Consider the following 13,415-nt stretch of genomic DNA (forward strand, 5'->3'; position numbering starts at 1 on the left):
GTTAGATATGCAACTTATACAGTAAAATAAGATTGTGTTAAAACAGGTGCAATCAGACACTAGATAAAGAACTCAATCTGATTGGAATGTTATGCAACTCCTCTGGATACATTTTTCCATCAATTAAAGAAATAGTAGGAATAGCTAATTCTCAATTTCTGTCAGTTTCAGAAATCAAGTCTAAAACCAACATTTTGCCATTGTTTTCTCTGGAAAAAGTACAGTGGAAGGAATAACATGCTTTGTTGAATAAATAATAGCTGCTCAAAGAGATAGCAGCAGCACCTGGAAAGCTTTCACTCACTAATTTAATGATTCAAGGGTCTCTAGTTACTTTCAGCTAGTTATCAGAGTGGATACAATTCCTCATCAATAATGAAAATGTTCCATTCTATTTCAAAAGCAAATGTTCAGTAGACCCCAATAAAGTTGTATCAAAAACACATACAAATGCTATGATACAGGAACATTTTGGCTATAATACAAACCCAGAAACATACAAATATTTAGTAACTTGGAATCTTCTATCTATAATTCAGTATGCTGCATTTATGTAAATGAAAATAAATTAGGGACACTCAGAAAAAACAGCATGCTGCCTGTTCCTAGCCTTATACACTATCACATAAATTATCCAAACTTCCCTTATCGGAAATGTTCTCACATTTTCTAATGTAAGCTAGGGACAGGAACTAGTTTCATGTAAAGAAGGGTCAGAAAAATAGGTAGGCATCTTGAAAGGGGGCAACTTGTGTGCAGGAATGTTGGAACTACAGGTGCAGCAGCACCCATTGGTTTGAAGTGGTTTCCATCATATATAGGGTTGACAGTTTTAGTCAATGGCTTTCAGCGTGCACGCACACATACACAAACTGTTCCAACGTCACTGTGTGAGATATACAGTTGTTTTGCTACTGGACTCAGTAGCACTCAACTTCGCACGGCAAAATTTAGTTTTCATAGAAACAAGAAGAATATTACCATTGCTTGTATTAGCCTCTAGATAAACAGTAATCTTTCAGTTTGTCAATCTTTAAATAATAATCTTTTTTATACTTTCAGCACACTAATTGCCAGGATCACTGTTCCCTCCCTTTTTTAAAAAAAAGAATAGTACATTTGCACCTCTTATCCTTGAGAAACCTGCACAGGTTTCATATGATCCATCTTGGTTGATTTGTATACTTATTTATTCAAATCTGACTAGCATTTCCTTTTCTGCTCTTTATAAGGTATTTTTAGTCCACTTTACTACTAAATGCAAACAGGCAGGTTTGTGTGTGTGTGTGATTTTTAAAAATTACATTTCAAATCTTTCTCTAAATATAATTTCATTTTATCCTTTATTAACAGACTGGTTTTTGCTATAATAAGTCTCCCTCAACAAAGTCAAAGTATTAAAAAATGCTTTTATTCCCCTTAGCCAAAGCTAGACACAAATGTATTCTACAGTTTGCCATTCCTCTTTTCCTTTACAAACTTTAAATTCATGCTGTGTATCTTTGTTTGATTGCTTTCGTTTTTTCCCAGTTCCAGTGCATATTTCCCTTTTTTTTTTTACAACAATGCCTTTTATGACACATTGCCAGATGTTTCCTGCTTTATTCTTCCTCACAGAAACTGTAGTTTGTGGGCTCTACAATCTGCTTTTCTGACAACTGAGCACAATTTTACCTGATGCATTATGAATTCTTTCTGTATTTTGCAGAACTTAGGTCAACTCTTTGAATCCTCCCAATAACCGCCACATTCTCAACTTTATGATTAAAATAGCTTGTCACTTGCAGTACCTTGACAGTCAGTCCAGACTGTTTTTGATCATGCTCTCCCCCTTAGCTTAGCCCTCAGGGTGTGCAGCAGATGCCCACTGTCATGTCTTTTTTACTCCTTGTAGTCTAATAGAACACTTATCACTATATTCACAGATTCATAGATACCAAGGCCACAAGGGACCACTGTGATTATCTTAGCTATCAAATTGCATCTTGCTGAATTTTAAGTACATTTTCCACCAGTTCTGCACTACTGCATTATGAACACCAAGCAAGTCTTTGTCTATTTAGTATCATTTCAAGTTTTTGTTTGTTATGTCCCACATTTCTAGCATTGGATGTATGCTGCAGAATGTGGACACATTTAGTCTTTTTCATGGAATCAAAGACGACAGAGTAAGAAATGGCCTATTAGATCTTGCAGTTCCTGTATTTCTAAAGCCTTCATTATTTTCTACATCATTCCATCTTTTATTTAGGAGCTTCATCCATAGCTTAATTTGTGTGTCAAAAGTCCATAACAGATCATTTGACCTATGCAAGAGATCCTTATCCTTACATAATCAAGGATTAAAGCAGGAGTGGGAAACCTTTTTTGGGTCAGGGGCCACTGACCACCAAAAAAAATAGGGTCTGAGCTCCCGGACCCAGCACAAGCTGGAACTGAGCCGGGTTGCTTGCGCACCTGGCTCCTAATATACTTTAAATGCAGAGTTACAGCAGAGGCAGGTCTAGAACCCAGTGCAAGCTGGGACTGAGCTAGGCTGCTAGCCAGCCTGCTAAAAAATTTACAGGTAGTCCCCGGGTTACGTACAAGATAAGTACAAATCTACAGTCCCTAAGTCGAATTTATACTTAAGTCGGAACTGGTGTCCAGAGTCAGCCGCTGCTGAAACTGACCAGCGGCTGACTGCAGGAAGCCCGAGGCAGAGTGGAATAAGGAGTAACAGTAGTTCGAACTAGGAAGCCTAGTTCGAACTAACTAGTTCGTGCCGCGTGTAGCCGCGCGGCACGGGGTTCGAACCAGCGGGGATTTAAAAATGGCGGCGCCCCGCTTATGCAAATGAAGCCCGGGAAATTCAAATCCCGGGCTTCATTTGCAATTGCGGTATGCCTACATTACCCCGCTATTTCGAAATAGCGGGGTAGTGTAGACATACCCTTAGAGAAAGGCTTTTTGCTGTTTGATCAATCTGCACTTAATCTGTACCTTCTACCTCTTAAATTTTAAAAAAATCCCATTTTTTTTTATGAGAAATAGTTTATCAGCATGTAGCAGCTGCGTTTTAACATTTTTCCCCCGGGCATAGTGACTTTCTTAGTTTCTTGTAAGTTAAAGCTACAAAAAAGAGTAAAAGTTTTAGATATGCGATTTTCACAATTCATTTCAAAATTAAGCCTTGAAGAAACAATTGCACATAGATGGTTTACCCTACAATGCAGTTGTTCAAAGCCACATGGGCTAATTTTTTTTTTTTAAAAGAGAGTTAAACATAATTATTGTTATTGTGCAATTCAGCAGCTCTTGTTGCTAAGATCAATTCAACATAGCTGGGAATCTTAAAAATATATTCCCATCGTGTAAGTAACTTATCTAGGCACTTCATTACAATAACTATCATATAATGGTAGCAGTCTAGTAGAAATTATTTGCTTACTCAGAAGCTTTTACTAACCCAAAAAAACACACAATAGATACCCTCAAATTAACATATTAATGTGCAAAGACTCACAAAATGAAAATACACATTAAACTATGTACTTTATACACAAATTAAATTAAAACAGTTTTGGTAAACATTTGTTTGCATGAAAATGAATAATTAGAGATAAACATTTGCTCTGTGCATGCACAGACACAGCATATTGTTCCATAGTGATTACTACGTGGAGAAATCAGTTTTTCTAATTTAAGAGAGAAGGTAATTTTATTTTAAGATTTCTATAAGGTTATCTCTACCTTAAAAGGTTGTATAGTTTAACATCCTTTATCTACAATGCCTGTTAAAAATACATTGAGCTAAATCAAAACAGGAGTGCCTGCATACAAACTTGAATGGTAAAAGTTTGTGCATGAACAAAGCCTACAATGAGAACTTAATATTTCTAGGATAAATTTTAAAATAGAAGCCAGTGTCATGTCACTACTTCAGTGATACTAGCGCTCTAAAAATAGAACAGTCATGGAATTCACTGAAGCAATCTGTTTTTACAAAAAATGAAACAGAACAATGTTCATCAAAACACCTGACACAGTTCATGTCCCAAAGAATCAGCAATCCCATGACATTTTGCCTCCACCACCATTGCTATCAAGCTTGCTATGCACATATTGGTTTCTAGCCACATCCCAAAGGTAGCCTCATTTTCATGGTGCTGTTTGCACACTAATTAACATGCTCCAAGGTCCTTGAAAATGAAAAGCAACCACATTTTATATATTATACACACACACACACACAAATAAATAAAGTAGACATACTATAAAAACTTCACCATGAAATATCAACACTGCACATTGAGGCACTTCATGAAATAAGAAGCATGATGAAATGAGAGTAACAAGTTTTGACAAAGTCTGAAACACAACAGTGATCTTAGTTTTAAAAACAGAATAATATATCATTAAGGTATCCATTTAATACTGTTCTTAATCTTATGCTTTCATCAATTAACATTCTGGTTTAGAACAATGCTATCCTGGATTTTTTAAATAAATTTTAGGGAATTTAAAATGAGTTGAGCACACTAAGTGGCTGCCATCTGAAAAAGGAAATGACTAGTTTTAAAGGGCTTCTGCTAAAAGATGTAGAAGAAATCAACAATAGTGGAAATTTTCCATGATTCCCACCAACAACCGACACTTAAAAACACCCACTACGTGCATCTATTTAATTGTTTCTCAGCCATCATGAACACCTAGGGCACCACAAACAATTAAGGGGCCAGACTGAACCTTTAATCTTAGTATTGTAGAAAGAAGGACACAGTCATGCCTTCCCAAGAACTGCAGTAGGAAGGGTTATCACTCAGTCCCGCCTCTCCAGTTTGTCCCTTGCCTGGGAAAAAAGGGCTCTTCACCTCAGGCCTAGAGATGAACATGGGATGGAGCTACGCCTTTGCCTGATCTCCACCCTGCTATGCACATAAGAAGAGAGAGTGCTGAACAGCACTATTGTGGTCACAAAGATAGGTGAAGGGAAGAGCATCAGGACTAGAAACGATCTGGCCTAACAAAAGTAATCATGCAGGAACATAAGAACAGCCATACTGATCAGACCTGATATCAAGTCTCTAATAGAGACTGCCTCAGAGGAAGGTGAAAGGAACCTTGCAGTAGGCAGGAAAATTCAGTAAAACAAGCATTTCAGTTGAAATCAATAAATTCTAGGCATTATGCTTCTGCCACACAGAATGTAGCCCTTTACCCTAAATCCATGACCCACCTGCTGGTAAGGATCCCTTTTGCTGCGAGGCATGTTGAAGCTGGAGAATATGGAAGCAGTCATTTAAGCAGTTCATAGTTGCCGTGGAAGTTGCTTTCAGCATTAGTAGATCTGGATCCAAGGATGTAAGGTGACCAGAGGGAGGAAGACATTCTATGCTTCTGATCAACTCTCTCTGCTGTCCCTCAGCCTGAGACATCATCTATCAAACAAAACAGTGCTGAAGTCAGAAAAGATGATAGACATTTTATGGTTTATCACTTTACTGAAGTGCTTCTCAGACAAACCTGAAAAATATTACAAACTTAATATACGTCCCAATGAATAAGAATTAGTTTTACAGGTGTCAAAAATCAAAATATCATCTTGTCACTTAAAACGCATGGTTAAAGATGACCTGTAAAAATATATATAAATTAAAAAAACATTTGTGCGCTGCATACCCCCACTGAACCCTCCATGAAATGCATGCCACAAATCTCACGCAGTTCGTGGCATTTCTTGTATTACAGTTACATAGTGAGATAACATACCAAGAAGATTTTACAAAGTGAAAAAAAATGTGAACCAATAAATGACCTTAAGTGCTGAGTGCACTCCGTGCTTGGCTGATGGATACATACAATATGGGAAACCATCCTTTGTACAGAACACAGTAAAAAGCTCACTGCTACAGAGTATGGAACCCAACACAGTCTATCTTGTGGCATCAATGCGGTGGGCAAGGTGGTCAGCACCTTATAGGATGTATTAAGTGCCTTAAATGATCAGGCCCTAAATCAGTGTCTCTCAACCAGTGATACAAGTACCCTTAGGGGTACTCGAGAGAAGTATGGGGGGTACGTCACCACAACTGAATTTTTGTTTTAAGTTTTACAGCGCTTTATTATTTTTGTATTTTTTACACCAAAAATTTCATTGCCTGCCCAGCTACGATTAAGATGTTTAAACAAATGTGTTGCAACAGAGAAAAACAATCGTGTGTGTCTGAAAACTGTAGGTACTAGGGGAATTATTTATTTATTTATTTATGGGAAAAAGGGTACTTTATAAAAAAAAGGTTGAGAAACACTGCCCTAAATTACAGAGAGAATGTGGCTCAAATTTACATCCTATTATACAGATGTAAAATATGCATGATAGATTGAAAAACAAGCCTTCCTGTAGCCAGTGGATTTCCTCCCTCTTCTTTCCCCCACTCTTCCCCTGCTGTTAGACAGATCAACTTTACTGCCTGCATCATTGCTACCCCCAGTGGTGCCACAACAGTGACTAATTGTCTGACCTACATTTTGCAGTGAAGCCTAAAAGAAAGGCAGATGCGTTCCTACACACTGGTACTAAACTAAACTAAATTTGTAGTTTCAAAAAAATCATCAAGAGAAACTATTGCACAGATTTTCTGTGACCACAGGAACTAATGTAATCATTTTTTTTTATTTTAACTACATCTTTTCTTGGGTACAAGCAACTAATTGAAGAAGAAGAAGAATCCTGCTGCTCTCTGGAGTCTTACAAATTTCAGTCAACTGCCTGAACACAAAAACAGAACCGACAGGCAAAGTTTCTTACATGCACTCACTTTAGATTCATACATGTGTCTGATCTACACTAGGGGATAAATCTGAATTAAGATATGCAACTCCATCTATGTTAATTGTGCAGCCAGAGTCGGCATAAGTTGATCTGAACTTTAGCGCCATCTTCACAGCGGGAGGCCAACAGGGGAAACTCTCTCGTCAACTTCCCTTACTTCTTGCAAGTAGGAGTACAGGTGCCAGGGGCACCCGCAGTGTTCAATTTAGTGGGTCCTTTCTCATTAGTTATTTGCACTATAGCACCTAATGACCCCAAGATACGACTGAGATCCCGTTGTGCTAGGTACTGTACAAACCCACAGAAAGAGATTAGTCCTTCCTCAAAGAGATTCATAGATTGCACAGCTGGAAGAAGTCACAGGATAGTTTCTAGTTATGCCTTTCATCTGACTCTTCTAGCATATGCCACCCGACCTCTGCACTCACTCAGAAGCGTACACAAAACATCCAGTAGGTCAAGAAACCTCTCCTCTCAGGCTGAATGCAGAATGACAACTGTTCCCTTAACAGTGAAAGCATTCATAGGAAAGTACTTAAAATCACCCAGATACATCTACTCTTAAGTCTTTTCAAGAGCACTCTTTCAAATATTCTAAAAGTTTCTCACACAACTAGCTTCATATACTGTAACAATTCCCACTCAGTCTAAATTGATCAACCGGGCCAAAGTACACTTGCCTTATTTCCTAGGGAAAGAGCACATCCAGAAGTACTTTTGCTCAGAGAAAAGTAGCTGCTTCTCTTAGATCACCTGCTTTGTAGTACAAACAATCACCTCAAGGTTTCCAAAACAGCAATACAGATTAAGTTGAAAGTAGGGATTAAATTGCGGTTATCTGACTAATCATGTAGTCAATACAATTTGTATTGCCTATGTAATTAGTTAATAAGAATCTCTCTGCGGAGCTCCAGGAGCCGGCTCGAGCTGGGACTGAGCAGTCCTAGCTCATGTTAGCTGTAGGAACCACTTCAGCTCTGCCTTTTAAATGTAGTAAGAGCCACTGGGCTCTTACTACATTTTAAATGCAGAGGCACAGCGTCCCAGATCAGCACTAGCTGGGACTGCTCAGTCCTGCCTCACACTTAGTCCAGAAGCCCCGGTTCGCAGCACCCATCCCTTGCCATTGTGAACAGAGGCTGCTCCAGCACTTGCTTGGCGGCAGCAGCCCCTGCCCACGGCGAGCCTCAGCCCGCCACAGGCAGAGGCTGCTTTGCAGCAGCCTCCTCTATCCCCCCGCCACCTCTGATAGGCAGCGGAAAGGAGGGGGCAGCGAGTAGACGATGCTCTAGTCAACTACTTGCTAACATCCCTAGTTGAAAGCTAAGAAAGTAAAAAAAGTTGGTGTTTTATAGCTTGGGTCTAATTATGTGAAGATTTTATACAATTTACAGGAGGACTATGTATTAATTATTTAGAAAAAATCCTTCATCAGATTCTTGAACTGAGATATATCAGGGGTTCAATACAGGCAGTCCCCGAGTTATCTGATGCATATGAGGCGCAACCGGGCTGTCCCGCTGTGGGCGTGCTCCGCGGCTTTGCTCCTGGTCTCCCTGCAGACCAGAGAGATGGGGAGCAAATCCGCGGAGCGCGCCCGGGCTGTCCCGCTGCGGGCGTGCTCCAAGGCTTTGCTCCCCGTCTCCCTGGTCAGCAGACCAGGGAGATGGAGCAAAGCCGTGGAGGACGCGGGCGGTCCCACCACCCGCGTCTCCCTGCTTTGCTGGGGGGGAGGGGGTGCAGCTAGTGCCCTCCCTCCCCCCCCCCAGAAGACCAGGCTTTTCTTGCCTACGCCTGGGGTAGAGCAGCTGGGGCGCTGCCGGGTTGGTCCCGCAGCGCCGCTCCTCGGCGCTACTGTACCAACCCGGCAGCACCCCAGCTGCTCTGCCCCAGGCGTCCTGATTCAGCCGCTGCTGGTCAGTTTCAGCAGTGGCTAAATCAGGATGCCTGGGGCAGAGCAGCTGGGGTGCTCTGCCCCAGGCATCCCCAAGTCAGCCGCTGCTGAAACTGACCAGGGGCTGACTACAGGAAGCCCGAGGCAGAGTTGCTCTGCCCCGGGCTTCCTGGAATCAGCCGCTGATCAGTTTCAGCAGCAGCAGCTGACTTGGGGACGCCTGGGTTTCTTAAGTTCAATCTGTATGTAAGTCAGAACTGGCGTCCAGATTCAGCCGCTGTTGAAACTGATCAGTTTCAGCAGCGGCTGACGCCAGTTCCGACTTACATACAGATTCAACTTAAGAACTAACCTACAGTCCCTATCTTGTAAGTAACCCGGGGACTGCCTGTAGTTGTAATCTAAGCACAGCATTAAGAAATGAATACATACAAGTTTATATAAAATTAGAGAAAGTTAAGGAGTGACTTGAATATAGTCCCTAAGTCTCTACATGGGGAACAAATGTTTAATACAGGTTTTGCCGATCACGCAGAGAAAGGTTTAAAATCCAATTGCTAGAAGTTGACACTACACAAATTCGGACTACAAATAAGGTATATTTTTAAGAGGTCACAGTAATTAACCACTGCAACAATTTACCAAAGGTCATAGTGGAGTATCTATCATTCTCAATTCTTAAAATCAAACTCAGATGCTTTTCTAAAATATATAGTCTAGGAATTATTTTTGGGAAGTTCTTTGGCCTGTATTATACAAGATGTCAAACTAGATCACATGATCCCTCCTGGTTTTAGAATATATGAATCTATGAAGGATAGGCTATAAATTCTGACAAAACTTTTAGGTTTGCCTATCAAACAAATAAGAGTATACAGAGGAAAAAGGAAAGCAGTCTGCTTAACACTTCCAGATTAATAACCGACACAGCAAATCCCTCATCTTTATGCTTCCAGAGCACTCTACTGATGTTCCTAATGTAAATATATAATTACACCCTATCACGTAATCCAATACTGAAACATTCCAAACCAGAAGATGAAGATTATTTTCTACAGCGCTCTCTCTGTAACCTTCAAAAAATTGTTGTGATTCACTTCACACAAATGCAAGAAAAAAAAAAATCAAAGTACAGGCAGTCCCCGGGTTATGTACAAGATAGGGACTGTAGGTTTGTTCTTAAGTTGAATCTGTATGTAAGTCGGAACTGGCGTCCAGATTCAGCCGCTGCTGAAACTGATCAGTGGCTGATTCCAGGAAGCCCAGGGTAGAGCAACTCTGCCTCGGGTTTCCTGTAGTCAGCGCTGGTCAGTTTCAGCAGCGGCTGACTTGGGGATGCCTGGGGCAGAGCAGCTGGGGTGCTGCCGGGTTGGTCCAGTAGCGCCCAGAGTGGCGCTGCGGGACCAACCGGCAGCGCCACAGCTGCTCTACCACAGGCGTCCGGAGAAAAGCCTGGTCTGCTGGGGGGGGCGTACTAGCTCCCAGCAGACTGTCCCGCTGCCGGCGTTCTCAGAGGCTTTGCTCCCTGTCTCCCTGGTCTGCTGGTCTCCAGCAGACCAGGGAGACGCGGAGCAAACCCTGTTTGTAACTGCGGATCTGACATAAGTCGGATCCGCGTAACTCGGGGACTGCCTGTACTGCTTCCTGAATGTTGGCATTTTAAGGGGGACTCAATCTAGGCCTTCATCACCATCACTATGATTCAGGTCCTCTCTTTTTTGCAGAGTGCAGTCTGACATTTAAGAATGTCATTCATCACTTGGAAGCTTAATCAAAGATCTTCAAAGATTCCTCTATCAAAAGAAAATTACTTTTCACAGACTGCAAAATAGCTCTATAAAAAAGGATAATTTGCTAAAACAGCTACAGTATAACTTTTACATGGAGACTAGCATCAGTGTCATTTATTTTCTCTTCTGCTCTTCCTGAAGTTTTCTATTTTTATGTGACTTGAGGATTAAAAGAAGCAGGTAGCGTCCACACTTACAATATGCTAAATTAGTTTTCCCCATACCAAATACATCTCCTGAAAGGAAGGGTATTTCTGATATACTGAAGAACCTAAAACAGTCTACCTTTGTAGCTTAGATATTTAAGTTTCAGCATGAAACTTGTTACAACAGGCATCAGATTAAAGGAGAAAGTGGTTTAACCAGTTCTTAAAACAGCAGAAGCCATAGGAATGCAGACTAATGTTTTTCGTGGTTCTTGAGGGCACTTCACATCTCTAACGTTATCAGCTGTTTAATCCCGCTATTACAACAAAAATATCACATGACTGGGGCACTTATTTTTTCCAAAGCCACTCCACTGTAAGAACATTTTACTGGGAACACAATATGCAAAAGTCTATTTCCCCCTTTAATTTTTATTTTAGAACTCATGTTTAAATGGTAACTTATCTTTTATCCACATCTTTCTTTTGCCTTCTGTACTTTACAAACAAATTCTATAAATCAAACAGATGTGTCTAATATATTTTTTGCCCTAGTTTTTAAGTGACACGTATTCAGTGTAACTGGTACCATAAGATGCAGATCCCTTTGAGTTATGCTTTATTCTACCTATTAATAATGTTCTCATCCCTCCATAATGTTTCCCTCCTTCCTTTTCTACTTTCTCTTTACTTGAATCATTTTTTGAGAAAGGGAGAGTGGGGGAAGGCATCCCTTATGTGCACCAACTCCACAATATGTGCAAGATGATCTAGAACTAACTTAATGCCTTAAACACACAACAGCTACCACGTTCTCTCTCTCACATGCTCTCTTTTAAAGACATCTTGTACAGGATGGACCTCCTTAGTCCAGCACCACTGGGACCTTACCAGTCCTGAACGAGAGAATTTTCCGTACCCGGGGATGTCTCCTGCCACTGGCTCCCAAGGCTACCCCAACAGGCATCCTGCCTTGCCTCCCCCCGCAAAGTCAACTTGGCTGGGCTGCTTGCCCAGTTACTGCCAGCTCCCTGGCAACAGAGGTTCTGACTCCTGCTGCAGGGCTCTAGCCCCACTCATCCAGGGACAGCCGTGGGGCTCCAGCCCTAGCCCTGCACTCCAAGGGTCTGCTGTAGGGCTCCAGCCCCAGGGTTTGTGTGGGGCTACAGCCTCAGCCCTGCACTCCAACAGGCTCCTCTGGGGATTCAACCCCGCGCTGCCACAGTGCTTGACTCCAGCCCCACACTCCTGGGGGCTGCCATGCTCAGGGAACTATTTCAGGGCTCCAGTCCCGGCCCCACACTCCAAAAAGCTCCTGGAGGACTCTGGTCCTGCACAGCCATGGGGTTCTGACCTCAGCCTCGAGCTCCCAGGAGCTGCAGCCCAGCGCCAGTCTAGGCTGCTGTGAGGCTCTGGCCCCGGTATCACGCTTCCCCCAGCTGGCTGGCCCTCCTGTCCTTAGGCTCCCAGGCTCTCTGATCTAGGAGCATCTGTGGTCCTGCCAAACAACGGATGATGCTGGACCAGAGAGTACTGGTTTTTGGAGGTACAACCTGTATTAACACTCATTATGTAGCATATTGTTTTGAATATAATGCCTGCAACAAAAGATGGGCTTGAGCCAACTCATATCTACTCCTTTAAGGGCAGCCTGGCATGCTGGACAAATCAATAGCCATTGGGTTAGGGTTCCAATAGCTGATCTGGAAGCGGCGCGGGTCCAGCCCCGGGTGCTCCGCCGCTTTGTTCAGCGTCTCCCTGGTCTGCAGAACAGGGAGATGCTGAACAGAGCGGCGGAGCACCCGGCAGGACCCGCGCCGCTTCCAGCTGATCTGGAAGCGGCCGCAGGTCCGGCCTCCGGTGCTCCGCCGCTTTGCTCCCGTCTTCCTGGTCTGCTGGCTCCGCCAGCAGACCAGGGAGACGGGGAGCAGCTTTTCTCGCCCCGGAGAAGGCGGGCGGCGGGACCAGGCGTCCCGGTGCTCTAGTTCTCCGGGGCGAGAAATCCCCGTTCGTAACTACGGATCCGACATAAGTCGGATCCGCGTAACTCGGGGACTGCCTGTATTAAAAAAAAAAAAACCTTTAATGCCAAAGCACTTTACATATCTAAATTGAAATAGAAAATACATTCTGATCACTTCCACCGCCACTGAAATGCTGCCAGCTCTGGAATGGGAACACTGCAGGTTTTTAACCTCACACAACAGCACACCTGTATAGTTTAGGTCTATGTAGGAATTCTATATCCAACTAAAACTATCGGGGTTTCTGTCTCATCCAAAACAGTAAGGACAATACTGTAATATGTTGGTGCTCTCAAAGTAACATTTAAATTTTGATTCATACAAACCTCTCTAACATCTAGTAGGTGGTCGGGCTGCAGAATAGGCACTCTCTTTCCTGTTGCCAACTTGTGATGTCCAACATTAAAAAAGGAAACTGGATTTTGGCTGGGTCTTCTCTGAACACCAGGAGAGTTGCTACTTCCTTGAGAAGCAAGAGAGAAGCTGCGAGATTTCAGAGGAGGATTGTTCTAAGTAATAAAAAAAGAAAGAAATTTAAAATTTCTAATACCCAACATACATTTAATTATGCACATAAATAAATCAGAATATAAAAATCAAGATTTAAATAAAGCGAGAGTGGACAAGGTAACTTAATTCACTGTTTTTTCAGCAACTCTGGTAATTTCAGAGCACAAACTGAGGAAGTTTCTGTTCTTTTGTACTATTTCTGATTGTCTTGCTAAACTGCTTACAGTTAGCTTGTGT

General features: G+C 42.2%; 1 protein-coding gene across 2 annotated transcripts in view; it reads right to left on the reverse strand.

Moving 5' to 3' along the window:
- The window catches only part of OSBPL11 (oxysterol binding protein like 11), an 82,021-nt gene that overhangs the window by 22,002 nt on the left and 46,604 nt on the right, over nt 1-13,415 (reverse strand). For both annotated transcript variants that reach the window (XM_075933183.2, XM_006137655.3), the window contains exons 5-6: nt 12,995-13,177; nt 5,219-5,420 (exon numbers count right to left, since the gene is read on the reverse strand). In XM_075933183.2, the coding sequence (XP_075789298.2) occupies nt 5,219-5,420; nt 12,995-13,177 (385 nt within the window). The remainder of the gene's footprint in view (nt 1-5,218; nt 5,421-12,994; nt 13,178-13,415) is intronic.

The sequence above is a fragment of the Pelodiscus sinensis genome, chromosome 7 (assembly GCF_052426305.1).
Source record: "Pelodiscus sinensis isolate ZL-2025 chromosome 7, ASM5242630v1, whole genome shotgun sequence".
Lineage (NCBI taxonomy): Eukaryota > Metazoa > Chordata > Testudines > Trionychidae > Pelodiscus > Pelodiscus sinensis.